This window comes from Poecilia latipinna, unplaced genomic scaffold (assembly GCF_001443285.1).
Source record: "Poecilia latipinna isolate Pla-1442-1.1 unplaced genomic scaffold, P_latipinna-1.0 Scaffold73, whole genome shotgun sequence".
Taxonomy (NCBI): Eukaryota; Metazoa; Chordata; class Actinopteri; order Cyprinodontiformes; family Poeciliidae; genus Poecilia; species Poecilia latipinna.
The window spans coordinates 624,901-646,692 of record NW_015112689.1 but is presented as its reverse complement, the minus strand read 5'-3'; the positions used below and the strand labels follow the sequence as shown (position 1 = coordinate 646,692).

The 21,792-nt window shown below is 43.0% G+C and overlaps 1 protein-coding gene across 1 annotated transcript; it reads left to right on the top strand.

Annotated features, from left to right (window-relative positions):
* Positions 1-1,013: 1,013 nt before the first annotated feature.
* Positions 1,014-4,458, top strand: zfp36l1a (zinc finger protein 36, C3H type-like 1a). The gene is made up of 2 exons (XM_015016645.1): positions 1,014-1,209; positions 3,335-4,458. The coding sequence occupies exons 1-2, from the start codon at positions 1,159-1,161 to the stop codon at positions 4,400-4,402; spliced, it is 1,119 nt and encodes a 372-aa protein (XP_014872131.1). The 5' UTR covers positions 1,014-1,158; the 3' UTR covers positions 4,403-4,458.
* Positions 4,459-21,792: the final 17,334 nt, after the last annotated feature.

Sequence of the window (21,792 nt, the reverse complement as noted above, 5' to 3'; positions counted from 1 at the left end):
ATCTATCTATCTATCTATCTATCTATCTATCTATCTATCTATCTATCTATCTATCTATCTATCTATCGGTGTGCATTAGGGCTCATTGCCCAGGGCAGCACAGACTTGGGGGCGTCCCAATCAAGATTCGAGGTGGAAAAACATTGAGGACCTTAGGTACGCTGACGTAAAGGTAAAGTTTGCAGCTGCTTATGGCCCCCTGCTGGTCTGGAGGAGCTCCAGCAGAGTTTAAATTCAAAGCGTCTGCATGTCCACACAAAGAAACCAAATAAATTCTTAATAGATAACAGAGGAGACAAAAAAAGGGAATTTAAGCTACTTGCATCTGAGCCGAGAAAAACGTCCATATTAACAAGCCGCAGCCTTTTTTTTTTTTTTTGCGGGTTGTGAGCACAACTTTAAGGTTGGATTCCCTTCCCTGAAAAAAGAGAAATTAGAAATTTGATTATATGAGCGAACTAATTTGTTGAAATTGTAATTCAACTATCTTATATCTTATTATCTCAGGAGAGCTTTATAGTATTACTATAGGAAGCAAATAATTATGAAAATGTAAATATTTCTTTCTCTAAATCTACTGTTTGTTCACCAGTAGTAACTGCTAAAAAAACAAACAAAAAAAAAAAAACAACTTGCGTTCGCAGAATATATCAACATGATTGAATATGGCCAGACAATATTGAACGCAGGTCAGGTAGGCTTAACTGGAGATGACCCTCCCAAGGAGACTCTGCTTTGGGCCTCGTAAAAGTTTGAGCCGCCTCTGGGGGTTGCCGCTGATCTGAAAGCAACCGTGTCTAAGCCAAGCAAACTTCTGCCTCTGTTATTAAGAATTCACAGCAACGTAGTGATGTCAAAGAAACTGACAAGCCAGTACACATTAGAAGAAAAAAAAAAAGAAAGAGAAAAAAAGTCTGTCTGTAAAAGAAGAGGAACAAAAAAAAAGTTCAGAAAGTAACCGCCCAGCACTTCTGTAGCTCCTCCTTGCCAGGGCTTATAAAGCCAATGTCCGAGCTAAAGCGGGGCAGAGGGGGAGTCTGCAGGGTGTAAAATACACAGGAGCTGCGAATCAGAAACTCCGCAGACCCGCGTAACTTTTCCAACAAGCGGCGGCCGCTTTTTTTTTTTCTTTCCTAACTCGACTTGGTTGCTGGAAAGATGACCACAGCCGTGGTGTCGCCTTTCTTCGACTTTGAAATGATAAACAAGGTATTTTGAACACTTATTTTTTTATTTTATTTTATTTTTAATCTTGAGCTTAGTTTTGGTGAGTTGCTGTGAGCGCAGTGTGCAGGAATGGCGAGCCGCATGACCGCGGCCCTCTGCTGCCACAGCCGCCGCTCTTCGCGCTGCCTGGTTTGTTTTGCTGAGTTTTCTTCACTTAGACTAAACAATACGGCCGTGCTTTTTGACTCAGTTCATCCCCGGCAGGGCATTTGTGTTTAATAATTATCTCCTAGCCGACTCCAAGCGTATCGATGCCGGTAGTTTGACATTAGTTTTAATGGTAAACTCGGGTGTTTTCTTTTTTTTTTTTTTTTTTTTTTTTTTTTTTTTTTTTTTTCATTTTCAGCATGTGCCACATCAGCTAACGCAACTGTTGCTTCAGTTCAGCCCCACAGGCCAAGACTGGCTTCGTTTAAAGACAGGGGAGGTTTTGCGCTACTTTTTAATACTCGCAGCAGCCACATGCTCGCTAATCATTAACAAGGTTTACTGAGCTTTTAGCTTGGTCTTTGCTCCTGGAAGCAGTTGAAGGCTACTGCCTCTCAGGGGCGCTTCCAGAAAGTTTCTAAAGAGAGCAGTAAACCTTGGGGTGAGCACAACAACAACAACAAGAAAAACGAACTGTTAATCAGAATATTTGGAGTTTAGATAAGCTTTCCTCCTCTGTAAGGCTGGTTATCAGTGGTGGATGCGAAAAAATGGCAAAGAAAACTTTCATTTGTAGTAATTCATATACACCCATTCACACTTTACTCTCCTGTAAACAAGCTGTTTTATTACGGAGATAAATCCTTGTAAAATGCTCAAATCTTATTCGTGGTTGAATAGGATTCTTCTTTTTTTTTAAGGTAGAAAAACTAGCTACTACTACTTATTTTGATTCTGATCACTGTTTGGATGATTTGACTCTTATGTTACATGGTGCATTGGCTTCACTGACCAAACAATGATTCCAAGGGACTAAATTCTAGTGAATCACAAATAAGCTGGGTACAAAAAATAACCAAATTTGAAAAGGAGGCAACATCCCAAAACATTATATTGGAAAAACATTGTAAGTGTGTCTGGCTGAGGTGGTAAAGCCCCTGTCTTCCCCCCACCAAACCTCCCTTGGTGCCACCTCTGTTTAAGCTCAGTGAGTGATGTGATGTGTCTTAGATGTGTCGTAGCACATTTTATTTCGCCTTTCTTCCCCCCCTCCATTGCTTCTGCTACTTTTCATTCTCATGTCAATCAGTCACCTGTGGTCGTTGGGTGGGTGTGTTGCGATGCAGACCCAGAGTTTCTCTTTGTAGTCCGGCAGGCAGGATGTTTTGCCTCTCTTTCGCTGTCTTTCAAATGACGCAGCCCACAGGCCTCTCATGTGCTGCTGTTGCTCCATTTACTAAACAGGCACACATTCCTAACCAGGGCAACTTGCCAAACCAGCTGCTGTTCTATAGGCCTGTATCCGCTTCTGTTGTCGGAGCCAAAAAGGAACAATCGTGCAGTTCGATAGGAGGTTTCTATTCAGTCTCACCCCCCACCGCCATCACCCCCGTACGCCGGTGACCGTAAATAAAGTCAGCTGGCTCCAAATAAGTAAACAGAAACCAGATGTGTAATCTAACCTCTGGATTAATGCTGCTGTTGCGTGCATACCTCGTTGTGCTTTGAACTGAACATACCGTCCCCATTGTAAAGCACGGTGGAGGCACTGATATGCTGAGGGGACGTTGGATGGAGCTACCGTATCCAACTGCAATCATCTTCAGAATATTAATATCCTAACTACTGCATTTATAAAGGACTTGCTTGGGAGAAATATCTGGTTGACTGTTGAATGTCAGATGACATTGCGTTGAAATCCTGCTTGCCAGAGCTGTACCTGACCACTTGGGTTTACTTTTAATTTGTTATTAATTTGTTATTAATCTTACTAATCCTACGGCTCAGGCAGTGCGGGGAAGACTTTTTTTGATGATGGAAAATAATCTTGCAATGTTGTGTTCTCCTAATACCATGCAGCCCTACTTTTTAATATGCGATCTCTTTGAAACCCTTGTCATGTCAGTCCTGAAGACAGTCCTAGACTATGCTCTCATACCACGTGTTTCTTTCTTTGCAGAACAATAAATTCAGCTACAACAACAACCTGGGGGGCCCTCACCCAGTGTCTGTCCCTTGCACTGGCACCAACGTGCCCCTCTCCAATGCCACCGGATCCCTGCTGGACAGGAAGGCGGTGGGATCCCCAGCAATGGCAAGCGTGTTCCATCGGCGTCACTCTGTCAGCAGCACCAAGTTCAGCCAGAACCAGTTTCTGAACAGCCTGAAGACGGTGGAGCATTCCTCGCTCATCTCAGGGGCTGGCAACGCCAGCAGCAGCAACAACAAGGAGACCCGCCTGCGAGACCGCTCCTTCTCCGAGACGGGCGAGCGGCTCCTCAACAAGTGCCTGGGGCCCTCCAGCCCGACGTGTGGTGGCGGCGGCGGCAGCAGCCCGGTGAACTCCAGCCGTTACAAGACGGAGCTGTGCAGGCCCTTCGAGGAGAACGGCACCTGCAAGTACGGCGACAAGTGTCAGTTCGCCCACGGGGTGCACGAACTGCGCAGCCTTAGCCGTCACCCCAAATACAAAACCGAGCTGTGCCGCACCTTCCACACCATCGGCTTCTGCCCCTACGGGCCGCGTTGCCACTTCATCCACAATGCCGAGGAGCGTCGCGGACCTCCGCAGCAGTCGTCCCCTTTAAACTCTTCCAACAAGATGGAGAGGCCCCGGCTGCAGCACAGCTACAGCTTCGCTGGCTTCTCCAGCTCCGGGGGACTTAGGGACAGCCCGACCTCGGTCACCCCACCGCCCATGTTCTTCCCAGACGAGGTCCCAAACTGGCCCAGCAGCAACCCTTTCACCTATTCCAGCCAGGAGCTGGCCAACCTGTTTGGGCCGAGCCTAAGCACCGGTACGGCAGGCGCGGAGCCAAACAGCGCCGCGCCGCCCTCTCCGACCGGCACACCTTACTTCTTCAGACCCATGTTGGAGTCCCCTCCGCTGTTTGAAACCTCCTCAAGCCCCCCAGACTCTCTGTCAGACCAGGAAGACTACCAGAGCAGCTCCGGCTCCGAGTCGCCCTCGCTGGACAACAGCCGACGCCTTCCCATCTTCAGCCGCCTTTCCATCTCCGACGAGTAACGGCACGCTCTAAAGATCGGTGACACAAAGAGAGCATGGCACTCCCCTCTACCTCTTCCCCTCTGTTCCCCTGAGCTTCCCCTGTCCTCCCTTACTCCAGATCCTTGTTGTTTTTAAGGATGTAATAATAAAATTAAGGGAACTAAATTATATTTTCACCCCAGCTGATCTGCACATAAGGTTTTAGAAATGATGCCATGTGTCATAGTGCCAAACGAGGAGTGGAAACTGAACAATGAAAATCACAAGAACAACAATTGACTGTTTTTTCTTCCAGGTGCCACTTGTTTATTTTTCTCTTTCCTTCTTTTTTTTCTTTATTTCATTCGTGAATGTGTAGCAGTACAAGTGGCCTTGGAAAGGGGGAGTGCATTGCACTAACCCAACCTTCCCTTCCCTCCCGTCTTCCTGCGCTGTGTCCCTGATGACGTCACTTCCCCCCTGAGCTAGTTAGAAGGTGCTCACTAATGTAATTGTAGCTCTGCAGCAGACGTTTCTTACAGACTGATACGAGACAAAAACAAAGTAACAGACCCTGAAAAGATATGAATAGTTGTTTGTTTTTTTTAAAGAAAGGTTTAATAAAAAAATAAAGTGCCTGGGGCGGCTTCTGCATGCGTTTAGGGTGGATGGACTACTGTTTTTCGCTTCTTTACCTGCTCCCACGCCCCTGTCGGTGCTCCTCGAGTCCCGTCTTCTGTTTCTGATCTGGGTGAGTCTGCAGGAAGGACTTTTGAACTGGAAGTTGGTTAAATACTCCCCTCGCCCTTTCATCTGAGCTTCCCCTCCTGTTGCTGGTCACTGGCTTATATATTTTATTTGTCACTATCTGGGGAAGGAAGTCTTTATCGAACTGATCATTAAACCTGTATGACTTTGCTCCCGCTCCCCCACCTCGTCGTTCCTCTCCGGTCTGGGGGATTTCCAGCATTCCCATGGTTCAGTTCAGATCGGACCTCCAAGCTGTTTTACTTTATCCCCCCCGCCTCCCTCCGCCCTCCTTTTGTTCCTCTTTACAACCTGCTCCACTGAGCATTCTGTACTCATTACACCCCTTTTGCTTTCATTATTTGATAATTATTTTTTATTAATGTTATTATTACGGTTATTATTTGACAAAAAAAGAAAAAAAACTTTCCAGACAGAAGGTTTGCGTGTCACTGCTTATTTAACTTATCAGAACATATTTATTGGTGATCATATGCATTTTTTTGTTAATTTTGTTTTTTGTATTTATCTGGATAATGAACAATAGAATATATTTTCTTTTATGTTAAATTATGATCTTCCATATTAATCTAAAGATTGTGAAGATGTTTTTTTGTCAGTTTTTTTCCTTTTTTTTCCACAGTTTAATATATTGTACTTCAATGACTTTTTTGTTCTGCAACTACACTTTGTCAGAAATGAAACTAATTTAAAGCAGAAAAAAAATGCAAAAAAGAAGTTTGCGTTTTTGATTATTTATTATACTTTTTTCTTCTTTTCTTATTTTTGTTTTTCCTTTTCTCCCTCTCATTGGACTGCAATTCCATCTGAGCAAGATTTGCTTGTGTTCATTCCAGATGTTTTCCCTGCACAACTTGCAACGATCTGACAGTAGCAGTTGCCAACTGTTATTACATAAATTGAGCTTTTTTGAGATAAAATTCTTGGGGAAAAAAACCCTGTCCCAATTGGAGGACTGGTTTAAAATGGTTTTCCTCCCAGTTTGTTATTACAAGCAATAGCTGTGACCAAATGAGTTGAGGAAAGTGTTTTTTTTTTCTTTATAATTTGATCGAATGCTTGACGCACTTGCTCGGCCCCCTTCTTGACCAGTGGAAGTGCCTCTTTGAATACATTCCAGGTAGCTAAAGGCTTCTCAGCCTTTTTATATTTGATTAAAAAAAAAAAAAAAAGAAAAACAGAGTACAAGTCGCTTGTTCTGTGTTGCCTTCACGTGTGAAAGGATTATGACACAAAGAAAGTGAAACTGTTGAATGTATTTTTTTTCTTTTTTTTAGTTCAGCCATGTGTTTTCACTACAGTAATTTCTGTGAGTTTATATCAAAACCTATTTTCCCTCTTTTTTTTTTGTAAGTATTGATTGCAGTTAAGTCAATAAACCCCATATTTTTTGGAAAACTTAACATGTGTCTCGAGTTCTATCTTTGGGTTGTTAATTTGGTGCTTTTTATGAACTTCATGGGATGAAGCAACACACAGTAGTGTATAATTCATAAATTAAAAAAATGGAATAACAGGCGGATTTCCTTTTAGTATCAAATCTGATGCTGCGTTTTTTCCTTGAACACACCAATCCTGTGGTGAAACATGCTTTTATTTTGGCGGGAAGAAGGAATGTGGGCATGGGGCATTGGATGCTGCATTATAAGCTTAAATTTTTCAGTCCTACAAAGTAAAATTTTTTGCAGATGCGTCTTTTTGCTGCAATCACAGCTGCATGTTTTTGGTATTTTACTAAAAGCTTTGCATATCTGAACGAGAGACTGCATTCATTCAAAACGGATCAACCTCAGTTAGACTGGAAGGAGAAAACCTGCACAGATTCTCCTTTAAATATAACTTAAAAACAATGGACAAACTCTGGCACTTTGTCCATAAGCCTCAAAAGCATGATTTGCTCTACGCCGCTGTAGGTCTGGTGGTGTGTTTAGGGTTGTTGTCCTGATAGGTGAATTTTACAGTTTTGTTCCACTATTATCCCTGTATTTAGCTCAGTCTGTGGCCTATTTGTTTCCCATAGTGTGATGTTTCCGCCACAGTGTTTTATTAAGGAGATGGTGTTGTGCAGGATCAGATTTTCTAGATACTAAATGGTCTTTGTGGACAGTAATCATACAGGAAATGTGGAGGGGGGGCAAAAGAAGAGGCAAAAGTCTCGAGGTTAAACCCAAGACGCCGTTAGTATCAAGTTTTTATTTTGACTATTTTCTTTCCCATTCAGCAATCATGCTGATTTGTGTTTGCCTTATGATGAAAAGTCATTGAAATGTGTGGCTGTAATGTGGCAAAATGAGAAAAAGGTCAAAGCGTGTGGCAGGGAACCCTGGAGTGACTCAAAAGAACCAGACGTTGCTTTGCATACCTGCACTTCAAACCCAGACCTCTGTAATGTACTTTCAATTGTGTCAGTTAGCCAAAGCCTCGACAAACACAACAAACTCGACTCTTGCTTTGCCTAAAGGTTCACAGTGTGTCCACAATTGTTGAGAGGAGAAACCGAATACCAATGGAAAAGTAGATTCGCCTCCCAGAACCAAAGGGAGTTTCAGTGCGGTGAGAGTTGATTGGTCAGCTGCTCAGGCTGCAGTCAGGGCTATTGACCCGGGGATAATCAAAGTCTGATTGAGCAGGTTTAGTCACACAAAGAATCAGCACTCCTAGTTTCAGCTGAACTATTGATCAGAGCATGCCGTAACCATAAAGTTTCCAGGAACGAAAAGTTACGCACTCAGGCAACGACCAGATCGTTGATACTAAGTCGCAAGCTGATCAATAAAGCGTTTTGCGCGACAAAAACAGCTGCGTTTTGTGCTTGTTAGCCGTCGTTTGTGACGCAGTTCATCTGATGTATTTCTAAAGAAAGATAAATGCATAAAGCTGTCTCTGTTCAACATACTTTAGCTTCTCTTACATTGACTCAGCTCAACATCTGTGCTGCTTCTGCTTTTCCTCTCCTCCTCTCTCTGGACTCTTCCCGTCTGTCTGTGTTTATACTCTCAGATTGCAAAAAAAAAAAAAAAAATGGAGCCTGAACAGGAACTACTTTTCTTGGCACAATGGTGAGTGCTGACCCATGACCCCTGATCTCCTTATTGCTTTATTTCAGGGAAACTCAGGCCCTCTAGATTTGTGTCTTCTTTACCTTTACTGCCACCCTCAACCCCAAACAAGCTACAGTGTTCGCAAAAGTATTTACACCCCTTTAACAAATTTGCAATTTACATACAAAAAAAAGAAGGGGCTTTAGACAGACACCAAATAGTATATTTTTGCAAAGGGGAAGGAAAAATATATTTTTTTCTTCCATTTTAGTACTCTGAAACTCCACCCCCCAAACCTCCAGAGTAAAAATATTTGCAAGCAATTATCTTAAGAAGTATTTACTAAATAGTATTTACTAAATAGTAAACACATAGAACATTTGTGATGAGACGGCTTCATAAAGACCGTGCCACAAAGGTTAGGGAGAAACATGCAGAAGATGTTCATCGCCTGTTAGAGGCTGCTAAAGACTTGAAACTGGGGTAGAGGTTCACCCTGGGCCTAAACAAAGAACAATAAAAGTATTTAAGAAATGTTTTAAATCCACGCTGGAAAGGCACAGTCAAAGTACAGACCTAAATCCAAAACAACAAGGGGTAAGAATACATTTGCAAAGAATTGTCCCAGCCCAAAGTGCTCTCTTTAGGTGAATTTCTTTAGATTGTGTCGAAACTTTTGAGAGCTCATATGAACTGTTATGTCAATGATGACCTGCTTTACATTAAAAGCAACAGAAACTCTTTAAAAAGACAAACAAAAAAATCTGGAAGTTACCCAGTATTTCCAACTCCAGTCCTTTATGACCTGTCCATGTTTTAGATTCATCTAAATCAAGTGTGTTAAACCAGGGAAAGCTCTACAACACGTTTGTCAAACTCAAGGCCCGTGGGCCAAATCTGGCCCACCACAGCTTTCTATGTGGCCCTCTAGATTCTAGACTAAACACTGTCTTCAATATTATGTTATCAATCAAATCAATGCAGTTTTAATCTGTTTACTGCCAGATTATGTCAATCGGTCCCTCCAGCTTCTTGAGAATTATCGAGGAAATTCACTGAAAATCAACAAATTGCGCTAAAAACTGGGAGTTAATTGCAGATTTTTCTCAAAAGTTGTCAAAAACTTACTTACTTGTACTAAACAGCTGCCTCAGCTTTAATTAATGTGAGATTATAGTCCATGATCTATACATCGAGTAATAAAAAGTCATATTTGTCTATGTAAATAAGCACAAATATTTCCCCCAAAATTCCACAAGCACTTTGATTTTTATTGGGGGAAAAAAATGACAAAAAGTATCAAAATCCTGGAGGGACTGAAAAACAGTTTGTGAAACAGGTTTTATCAATACATTCTGGCACAACCGGCCCTTTAAGAGCATTCATGATGCTGATTCGGCCCAAAACAAAAATGAGTTTTGACACATGAAGGACTGACTTTGGCTGCCAGTGAAGTAAAACCAACAAGCTTGTCTGGGTGTTTCTTCTGGTTATTATTTACGTTAAATGAAGTTTTTTTAATATAACTTTGGTGGTGCTGAAGTGCAAAGAGAGGGGGAAAAAATAAAGATGGTTCCTTCCTCAAAACCTTTATCATGTTGTGTCTTGATCGCATCAAAGGCAAAGCAAATAAAAAAAAAAAAAGAAAAGAAGAAAATTAATAGTAAAGGTCTCTCAAGCTAAACGCAGGTGACTAGAGCTCACACAAGCCTTTTTTTAGAAGAACTTAAAATGTGCAGTTTGAAGCACATGAAAGAGGGCTGCTTCCTGTGCGTGCGGTCTGTGCACAGAGGCACCTTGATATAAAGTACCAGGAAGTGGCTTTTTGTGCCGGCAAAGGTGCCGGATGGAGGGGGTCGTCTATTCTTTGAGATGTGGCAAAAAATAAAAAGGAGAAGAAAAAAAAAACTTCCATTACTTTAAAACAACAGGTTAGTTTCCAAAATGAAGACAGAGCAGTGACACGTATGACACTTGTGGTTCATTTACTTACCACCTGTGCAGAGGGGAAAAAATGATTGTATTGCTCTGCCCAATCGTCACTCACCTTTAACCTGTGAGGTTGAGCAAGCGAATGCCGCAGCATGTACGCCGTGTGCAACTGTGCTATCAAAAGAAGGACTACCTCCTTGTTTGAGAAAGAGTTGAGCAAATAACGCCGATGTGCTGACTGTCCCTTATCTGTTAGCTCTGACATCCGAGAGACCGGCACATATCTGTAGACTGACGCTCGTGGACGCCCGTGCACGGTTGAGGGCCCGCGCACCAGGAGCTGCAGCAGGTGTAGTGGAAGAGATGATTAATCGCCAAACAAGGGCTGAGGTCAACACTGAGTGCGCAGGTTAGGTTACAGGCTTTTGTCTGTAGAAAACAGAGACACAATTAACCTCATTCAGACACAAATACCAGAGTTCAGGGACCTGCAGTAGAAGCATCCGCCCAAGCAAACATGGCATACTCATGTGGGGGCAGAAATGTTCTGCTCAGCGGAAACAAGCGGAGAGCGAGTCAGTCGTGTGATAAAAACACTTTGCACTAGAAAACACACTGATTTCCACTGATTTCGGCTTCCAGATTCAACCTTTTCATGACAGAAAACTAAGTGACAAAGAAAACAAACAAGGGTCTAGAATGAGGTGATGATATTTTCCAATAACAGAGTATATTCGTACCACCTGGCACCGGGTGCTAGCTATTTGGTATTTCATTGATTTTTATCAGGCGTCACAAAATGATCCATTTCACCAGATTAAAAAAAGAAAGTCCACTATTGCACACCTGCTTTGACAATGAAGATACTTCAAGTAAATAACTTGAAAAAATTTGCCTTTCCACCCATGTGATAGAGTAGCATGTGATTAGATCTCCCGCTAAGCCAGGCTGCTAACTGGAGTTAAAAACTGGTTTGACCGAATCACCTGAGGCTGCGGTTCTTCCTCCAAGTCTGCAGTTTTTCCTGGTAACCCCACGGTCTTTCTACGAGTTCGAGAATTCGCTCTGTGTAGTTCGTCCACGAAGACTCACGATTTCTGGAACGACTCTATTTCAGGCGACCATTAAGTGTTGGTGCCTTCTGAGGGACGACACAGTAATTTACCAGTCACTACACTGAAACAACATTAAGGCTGGGTGGATTATAAGCTACACACTCACTTTATGGACATGTTGTCAAAGATGTTCGTGGATGTTTTATGTTTAAACCTCTGTTGACAGACACTTCAACATTCACAGCAAGACAATAAACAGTGTAGCAACAGTGTTACTATGGTGAAATTACAGGTAAACAGAAAGGTACAATAAAAACAAATGCTTTTTTAATAAGTCAAACTTTGTCATTCCTGATGGTCACTTTTGTCATTGTGACCTTACTGACAATAAAACTCAGTACTATGAGTAAGGTGATGGCTCATAGGAAACCAGCAACTTGTTAACTTAGAAATGACTTAGCTTAGCTGAATGGCAGGTGAGAAACAGAAAAAAAACAAAACTCCTCTTCCTTTGCCAAAGGTTACACTAATACGAATACTTGCACTTTTAAAGCCCCAACAGTCAAAGTGGTGTCAAACCGACCGTAGCAGTAAGAAATGAGGCCACAATTTGACATAGTTCCAGGCTTCCTAAATTATAGCAAACGATGCTAACTATGCACATTTCAGAGCCTTTTCACAAACCCGTTGACCTTACCGCTGTAGGACATCCTCATAAACCTGACTCTGTTGATAAAAAGGTCCATTTATGCTCGTCTTTGGTTTAAATAGACTGTCAGCCTCCCTGTCTGTGGCTACTCAGACTTTACCCTCCTCTGTCTTTCGACCGAGGGCCCCACAAGGGAAGGGGGTTTCAAGAGTTAGCACATTGTTTTGCAAAATAATAAAATTCTTAGTTTAATTATGGGAATGTGTTATATAATTTGTGTTAACAAGGGGGCTTCACATCTCACCTCTAATCTCTTCCTGACAATTATAAGCATGTGTCATAAGCGTTTCTCTGTTTAGGAAGTTTACACTCCGAATACAAAGCAGTGCAGATTACCCACGGAGAAAGTGGAAAATCCAATACTTAAATCTGCTCTGTGATTTTTGATCACTTTTCCTCAAGCAAAATATGCAATTAAGCACACAATCCACAAGCACTGTTTTGCTTTTGCGGTTTTTTTTTTCTCCTATCCCGTGGTGTTTAGGATCTTTATCTCCGTAAACAATCGGAGGAGTTTTCACCCTCACACTTCCAACATGTTTCATAAAATATCCGATAGTCATGCTCCAGCAGTCACTCCCAGGCTGTTTTACCTCACTAATCACTGTAATCTTAGTGTATGTTTGCGGCCTTCGGCAAATGACAGGCTTTTATCTTTCTAGGTCTATGTGTTACAGTGAGACTGGTTGTAGATCAGCGAAGACAAGAGTCATAAACAGGCCCTGATCCTGTGGGTTCGGCTCTCTGCGCTCCACATTGCTATTATAAAGGCCACTGAGGCCATAACACACTGCTCAGCGGGTAATGACCATTGGCCTGGGTCCAGTGTACCATGTGCTTCTTTTCCTCTGGGCTAAGTGGCAACCCTTGACCTGTGAAAGAAAGAAACAGACAATACGTATGTGTTGAGGTGAGGTGAGGAGGCTTCAGAGCAGAGCTGCGGTGACGGTTGTCTGACAGGTTATGGAAACACGCCCTTCCACTCCTTAGTGTGACAGAAAAACAAACACAGAAGTAGAAAACTGGCTCCGAGCCTCGCGCTAATGGACGAGCCATGACTTTCTTTGGATCAACACGCTCCGCGCTCCGTGAGGAAACCCGAGCTGAGCACCGGCCTGTGGGAGACGCCGTCCCGAACCCAAAACTGTTGTGCTTTGGGTTTTTCTGGTCCGTCGGTGCCGAGTGAATCACTGCCCCGCTTCCCACGAGTACTTAATCACTTAGCTCTTCCTGTCTCATGACTTACAACATCACCCGGAGAGCGGCCTTGCGCTCGCAAAACAACACCTGCTCTGTGTTTTTTTGACCTAATGCTCCAGATCCACTAAAAAGCTCCAGATTATCATAAATGTTTATATGACAACATTGTTTTCATTAAAAAAAAAAAGAAAAAGAAAAAACCCAGCTTGGAAGGATCTGTAAACAGAGAGCTCCAACACGCTTCTTCTGCGAGAGACTGTAAACAATCATTGGTTCACTACCTTCCCTTCACGTGACCCGTCGCCGAATCCTGGCGCCCAGTGCTCTGAAACATCTGGATGCGTCCATGCCTGAACGCATAAACCAGTGAGAATTTATAAAGTCTATTTTCTTCGTTCACAGGGTTAGACTACCTCCGTGCCACTGGTAAAGCCTTTGCTCGTATGAAGCGAAAAGCAACATGGAGAGAAGTGAAAAGCTCATCTGCCGGTTTGGATTAACGGATTTGGCAAAGAATACAACAACTGAGGAAAACGTTGAGTTATAGTGCCTCGCGATTGCAGCTTCAGGTGTTTTGGGGTATGCCTCGCCCAGAGTTGCTCAAGCTCCCTCAGATTGGGAGCAGATGGTCTGTCGACATCAGCCTTCAAGCAATTGTCACAGATTCTCAGTTGGAATCAGGTTTTGAGTTTAACTGGACCATTAAGAAAACAAAAAAACAAATAAGCATTCACCTAAACCAGTCCATTGTTGCTCTAGTTGTATTGTTTAGGGCCTTTGTCCAAATGGAAGGTGAAGTGCCAACAGGTTTTGTTCCAGGATTACTCTTGAGAAGTGAAGCTGCAGATCCCTAAATTCGGGACATCAGAGTAGAGGGAGGGTGTTGAATGCAAAAGCATGCCACATGTTTTAAGATTCTTTAAGATTCTTAGTAAAAATAATGTGAGACCCATGTGTCATTTTTCCTTCCTGCACATTATAATGGCACATCACTTAAAATCCACGTGAAACACATTAAAGCTTGTGGTTGTTACCTGAAAAGATTTTTGCAAATGTACAAAAAAAAAAGAGGGGGGCGGGGGGTGTGTGTATACTTTTGCAAAGCGCTGTGTTTTTCCATGACAGAGCTGCACTGAAACCCTGCGCTATGCTCAAACCCTGCCTCGTGAATGAGGTTAGCTTCAAGTCGGCGAAGCGTGCTACAGCTAAAAACAGCACGTTTCCTTACACATGACTCTCAGTTTTGTTTTGCAGCATCTGTTTCCTCTGGCGGCGGCGGCGCTGGAAAACAATCTCGTTCTCACTTCTTAGATGCAGTTTTTGGTTTCTCACCACTCCTGTGCCGATTTCTATGACCTCACACAAAAACACACACACACACACGCACACACACACACACACACACGCAGACATACACTTGTCTAGAAATAAACAGACTCCTACACACCCTTCTCTCCTACAGATATGCAATAGACGACAGGCCCACAAAGTTGACTAACCACTCTCTTAGTCACTCAGGCCTAATAAAAGTAGAAGCAGACAACAGATGATGAGTGATAATTTTGCAGGAAGTCCTTGCTCTGTCTTGCATCGAGGCCAAGTCTTCACTTTGCACAAATGGCCGTCTCTTATCTACAATCTAATGCCCCAATCAGCCACATTATGTTATTCGTTAAAATTTTAAAATTACGAAACAGAGAGGAGATAAGGGCCACGGAAGTTGAAATATTGGCACAATAAAGGCTAAAAAAAAGAGGAGATTGACAGAGATTATGACTGAACCTGAGTCAGTGCTGACACCGGTGTAACCACTGCTGAATGATTTTTTTTATTTTATTTTTTTTTGCTTTAATTGTAAACAAGACCCAGATATCTGTCCTTGGGGGAAGTTAGGGAATAGTTAAAAGTGAACTCTGTATCTCTCCGTTTCAGCGTGTGCGTGTATTTCACAATGATCTGCTGGCTGAGGCTCACAGAGACGGAGATAAGACTCGACTGTGAGAAACCGCAGCTCTCACACCCACTCAACAGGAAAAGAGCGCACGCCGCCGGCGCAAACGCGCACGTACGTCCCTCCCCTCCCCGGGGGCTCACGCGGACGTTAAGGTCACGTTTAAAAACCCCCGACACCCTTCCCTGGCAGAGCACGCGGGGCTTCTCCGGGTCGTTTGGAAGTGTCCGACTTGCTGCTTACATTTCTTCAGGCAAGTCTTCCATCGAGATAAGGCCCCACCTGAAACCTGTCTAGCTCGCTCCCGCCCGGGGCCTCACCTGATAACCTGTCGCAACACGCGCTCGCACAGGTAGGAGAGGAAAGGAGGATTAAAGTGTTACCCTACCTCGAGGTTCGGAGTGATGTCGGTGTCAGGATATACAGCAACAATGTCAGAGTGTGCCCACAGCCCGCTGTTTTTGCCTGGCTCTTTTTGTAAACTTTACTGAAGGCTGCGGAGTCGACCTAAATCAGTGTTCTTATTATTATTATATTACAAAAAGGAGTTCAAATCCTGAGATGCGATGGGTGAAAAAGATTTTTCACAGACCAACACAAAGTAATGCATGAATATGAAGACGAAAAGAACCAATATATTATTTTCAACATTTTTTTTTTTTTTTTTTTACAAATGAAAACCCTACATAAACAAAACTATCTCCATGGTGAAGCATATTGGCGTCGGCATCAGAATCCTTGGCGGACAGAGTTGATTCAGTGATGAATGGTGGGTGATGATGATCCGCGGTTTTCCAGTTCCTTTACAAAGAAAATGATGCACTTGTATCCATACCCTGACACCCCTAAAGTCAAGTCCAGTAAGGAAACGGAGAGGGGTCAGAGACTTCAGGTTCAGGACTCGCACCAATAGGAGGCTCTACGAACATTTGGCTCAGAGTGTGCCACACTTTTCACTTTTATTATTGGAAATAGTTTGAGAGCCAAGCATCATTCATATTCAACACTTTGCGTTGGTCTACGCCGTAAAATTCCCCCGAAAAACCAGAAAAATAAAACAAAAACGCATTAAGGTTTCTTTCAAAGATGGAAAAAAAAAGAGTTCAAGGGTTTTGAAAACTTTTGAAAGGTGCTGTATTTCATGTGAGCACTGAAAGATGGAATGTTAAAAATGTTGACTGAAAAGGTGAAATAGTGAGGGTTTAAAAAAAAGACAAAAAGAGTGGGGAAAAAAAGCCCGTCTTTGTTTTAGGTCCGATCACATGGTTCTGCTGCTGTCGTCTTACTTGCTCTGGCGTGACGGCTGCGTGCCTGTTTGCTAATGTTACCTAACGCTGGGTGATCAGCTGAAATCACTGTGGAAGACCACTGGCTTTTTGACTCTTACACAAAATGAGGCCTGTTTTTGGTTCCCATAGGTCATTTTTCACCTTTGCAGATCAAGGTACGCCAATAGAAATAACTTATCTCACACCAAAAGACATGAAACTGTTTTTACTGACGATCTGATTCTGATTTTAATTTCTCCATTTCGTTTTTTTTTTATTTTGTCATGTTGAACATTATAATCCCAAACTGTTGTTTTTGAAGGATTGCTGTGTACCAACACAGTTTAATGTGTTCAGTTTGTTTCTGTTCTTCTCTTATTGTCCCCCCAATAAATCTAAAGAAGTTGAAGAGACGCTCAGGTATTTTGCAAGTTGCAAACGTGTTTCACTTCCTCCATGGGTTTGTCCCACACTATTTCTGAGATTCTTGGACAGTCATGCATGCACTGCTTTTTTTTTTTTTTTTTTTTTTGCCGTCCTGCTATTTTGGGGGTTTGTGGGCGAAATGACAAACATCTGTCAATATTTTTTTTGTTGTTTCTGTGTATTGTTGTTGTGTGGTGAACCAAATTTCCTTTCTACTAATGAGTTTCTTCATGTCTTGCAGGAGTCTCGTCCTCTCTGACAATATCATACCTTGGGCTTTAGTCTCATGAATTAAATGGTCAATATATGACCTTAGTGATTTTTATGAGTTGGACCCTCAAGCTTGAATTCATTTGCATCCTCAAAATTGCACATACATACTAATGTTTGAATAATTGTCTCAGCGTGACCTCATGCTCTGTGTTGCCATCAACAAGCCTTGGACATAATTCTGCCTGTAAGTCTGACAGAACTTGTGAAGTTCATTGATCGGTTTGCTGCCATGGAAATTCCCAATAAGCATTTTCAGGAAGCATAATACGAGTCTTCCGAAGCTTTTTGTTAACGTGTGTTTGGGACAATTACGCTGTTGAATTGCCTGGTACTGTCTAAAGTTCAACAATATGACTCAAAGTGTGCTTTTATTTTACATATGAAAGGGATTTTATGTTCAGCAGCAACCCAGTAAACACAGACCCAAACATGTAACCTGAGTTAGTCCAGGATCTTGTTGCTGGTGACACAAAGAGGGAAGTTTGTAGTCAAAAAAAAAAAAAAAAAAAACACCCCCAACAACTTAAAAAAGAAATTGACCCAGTGCAAAAAAACAAGTTTGTACCATTCAACAGCACCAATGTTGGCAATAACTAACAATGGATCTTTAAGGGCATTTTTAACCTCATGCTGCAGCATCTCAGTCAGAGCCCTGACTCCATCTAGGAGCCTTCAAAACTATCTCATTTTCTATGTAGGGCTATTGTTGGTTAAAACACTGTTGTTGTTGTTGGTGTTAGCTATTTACCTACCAGTATGTCCCAAATGTTCACCAGATTACAAAAAAAAAAAAAACTTCTCTGTCTGCTGCTTCAGCGTGAATTTAAAATTTCACTTTAAATTTGTCCTCTGAAAAAGTCCTAAAATATTTTAGAACCAAGTTTATTTATGGGCCAACAAGTACCAGTAAGAGCAGGGAGTGTGTAGTCAACAAAACAAAAAAATAACAAAAAAAGTGCTTAGCCACTTACACAACAGCTTTATGTGTGGAAACAATAAATCTGCTCCCTGAGGGGAACTCGTGTGGGTTTTCCACTCTGAGACTCAGGCATCATTGTTATCAGACACACAGACTAACAGAGGAGAAGGGAAAAACAATGTGTGAGAGACGCTTGAGGCCCAAAAGGAAGGGAGAAGCACAATGAGAGGCAAAAGAAGCCCTCGATAAATCACCGCGGTAACTGTTTCCCCACCTGTGTCCATGCACTGTCTTCCCAGAAAGTTAGCTTCCCTGCCCTGGAAAACCTTAACGCTCAGACACAGAGTAGGAAATGAAAAAAAAAAAAAAATAGAAAAGTTGGGATGTTAAAACCACCGGGAACGGGTTGTAACAAGACCACCTCTTCAGGACAGAAATGATTATTTCTTCATATGATGACTCTGCACAGCTGGGTTTGCACGGCTCGTGGCTTGCAGCACATCATCTTTTGCACCCGTAATAAAAAAAATAAACACAGATTCGAAGGACATTTCAGTTTACAGTCTTCATAAGGTCAACTAACCTCAACAAAATCAAAAGAAATCCTGAGGTCATCCATAAATCCCCCCCGATATTACCATTAATACACCATCAGTCAGGTTTATAGGCTTGTTTAAGGAAAAAAAAAAAAAAAGGTCGTCAGAGGTGGAGGCTGACACAGTTCGGGTGTGTGTATGTGCAACTCGGCCGTATGTAAACACACCCCTGTGTATGAGCATGTGTGGGGGAGGGTTGTTTACTTGGGCAGCCTCTCAGAGAGCGTCTCCTGGCCGGCTCCCACTTCCTGCCCTCGCGCCTGCAGCAGAGGCCTGTCTAGTCGCCTGCCTCGGACTGACAGCGAGACCACATGCTAGAAGACTTATTGGCCTACTTTAGGAGACGACCTGTTGGGGGGGGGGGAGGAGAGAAGAAGACAAGACGTATACGGGCCTGCTCTGGGTGGGTCTGGGACTGTTTAGATGGGAGATGGGGTGACGGGGTTGAGGAGGCAGGGGTCTATGAGGTGTCTGATATTTTTTAATAAAGCTCTCGGCGAGCTTCCCTGCTTCCCTCTGAGTGCTTACAGCTGCGAGGTCGCAAGAGGAGGAGGAGGAGGAGGAGGGGAGGCGGAACAGAGGGACCCAAGGGCGCAACCGCGCACTTTCTGAGGCGTACGCAGAAGACGCAGAAAAGAAATACATTGCATACCCACAGAGAGCGCACCTTCACAGAGTCACATCTGGAGCTTCCTCAGAGCAGAAAGGCTAATCAAAGTCTTAAGTTATGTAATGGAGCGCTTCCAGGTTCCCCCCAGACGCTGATGTTGGCTTGATCGCCCAGGATGTGCTTGATAAGTTCTCCCAGGCTTACGTCTGTAGCCGTAGAAGCTCGCTAACATAGTTTCTGGATAACGCTGCAGTTCCAGGGCCATACATGGTCTCACGACAGTGAGACGCTTTGCCCCCCCCCCCCCCCCAGGGGTGCAAAAAACCAGGGTTTGGCAATGGCTGCTTCTAAAAAGGCCCACTTAGGCTGATTGGTCCACGTTGTTGCGCTGCGGCTAAAGTTTCCACTGTCCGACAACAGCGGAAAAAAAATCACAGGAGAATTACAAACGTTTAGTACGACGCGTAATTAAACATGGTGTGCAATGATTCTTTCTGAACCTTGCTCAAAGTGCAAGCAATTGTAATGTAATTGTGAGCTTTCCACTTTATGACAAACACATGTCTGCTGGTGTGTTGTTCTTAACACTCGCAAAAAAAAACAAAAAAACAGGCCCAGCTGGTTATGTGTGAGAAGTGGAAAGAAGGGCCTGCACTGTGGAACTTCATGGTAAGATGTGGGTTGATGAATGACAGAATAAAAAAAAATAATAATCTACATGCTTGCCTCATAAATGTGGTACTACCCGCATGCATTTTGAATATTTTCTACCAGGAAAATCACTAGATAAATGTTTTTTGTGAGATTTTATGACATAAACCACATAATTGTGCTTAAAAACATGGATACTGCACACCCTCTCCACAGTAAGACATGGTGGTGGCACCATCATGGTGTGTGTTTTTCATCCTACTATGCTAACGTCACAAAAATCAAATCAGTGTGTGTGTGAGCTGTACTAAAACATAGAATCGTGTCGGCCTTACAATCAGAAAAGTATGCACGTTTTAGATTCTACTTATGGTATTGTTTTGCTTAGACAGTGGGCAAACTTTTGCACCCGATAAAAGTAAAAGTGCTGGGAAAATGTGTTGGTTTTTTTTAAACCCCTGGAAAACAAAAAGAAACAACACCGCAACAAGTCAGAGTATGCCTGATTCTGCTTGGGGAACTTCCCAGACATGATCACCAGGAAATCTAATCCATATTCTGCAACAGCAGGCATGAAAAATAAATAAATAAATCAGTGGTAAAATGCGGCCATGTCTCTTTTGTGTCTGATCAGTGGAGCTGCAAAGGCCCACATTCTTTGCCCGCCCCCACGAGGGGAGGCCATCTCATGCGGCTTGTCAGCAGCGCGTGTTAAGCTGGAATAGTTGCGCCGTAGCTTCCCAAAATTGATTTGATTCTGGGCTGTGTTTGTCTTGGCCGCCGCCCGCCGCTGTGGTTGTGGTCTAAGAGTGGAGAGGCAGAGGGCAGGAGGGGAAGGAGGAGATGTTGGTGTTCTGAGAATTATGTAAGACTTCAAACAGGTCCAGTCTGGCGCGGTGGTGTCGATGTGAGAGTTGTGGGCCCCTTGGGTCAGGCGGCCTCTCACACAGCCTCCCATATGGTCCGCATTTCTCCCCTCATTGCCGCTGCCTTTCGTCTAATTGCCAGGTAATGTATCGCCGGTCCCCTCCCCGCCGCTGTTGCTCTTCTCCGTTTATTAATGGGATTCACAGCGGCGGCGTGCTGCTGCTCACGGTGATGGAGGAGATTGAGGCTCCGGGTCTGGCATCTTGCCGGGGAAGAGGCCCCAGCGCCGACACTTTATACACCGGCAGGTTTCACCAAGGTGTTCATTTCAGGAGCTTCTTCTCTCCTTCATCTGTTTCTTTCTTTCTTTTTTTTTCCCGTTCCCCCTTCATCCAAGAACGTTAAATCAAAGCTGGCACTGACATAGGAAACCTTTGGATCGCTTCGGTGTTACGTCCTGTTTCTGTCAGACAGTTGTCCCAAACAGATGGAGATATGCAGGGGCCTTGCAGATAAACGGAGCCCTTGGATTTTTTTTTCGCATATTGTCACTTTACAACTGCAAACTTCAGTGTAAAGTGAAGTTTGTTGGGATTGTGATATTTCTTCTGTTTTTCTTCTGCCTTTTAGTGAGGCTTAATTTTTTTCCACATCATTAGACTAATTTTAAAAGATATCGTTGGGCCATGAGACTCTGAATCCCAAAATTTACTGCATTTCCATGACTTTTTTGTTTTTGTTTTGCAAAATACCTTGAGATGACATGTTGTGAAATGAAATTCCTTTTTTCTTTTTTCCAAGTTTAGTTACATCTTACTAGCCTAGTGAAAGAGTTGGTGTTTTGACTGAAGTTTGAAGCATTTCTTGAATGAATTCTTCTATTTTGGAGACGTGGTCAGTGATCATGTTACATTATTTGTGTAACAGGGCTCACGCCATCATCTGTTGTTCTCTAAAGCCGCACCTTACCAGAAATGTTTTCAAAAAATAAACAACAATTGACTTTGACTGACCTGATAATCAGGGACTTGGGTCATTTTGATCAAAGTGACTGCTAACAACTGCCTCCAGCACTAGTTAGTAATTATTCATAACCAAGTCAAGCCTATTGTTGCAAAAAAAATCCAGGGGTGAAAGTAGTTTTAAATTCTTGGGGGTACTAG

Excerpts from the sequence above, each read along its gene's own strand:
- zfp36l1a (XM_015016645.1), top strand. The coding sequence starts at position 1,159 with ATGACCACAGCCGTGGTGTCGCCTTTCTTCGACTTTGAAATGATAAAC. Across the intron at positions 1,210-3,334 it reads ACTTTGAAATGATAAACAAG|AACAATAAATTCAGCTACAA; the intron begins GTATTTTGAACA and ends CTTTCTTTGCAG.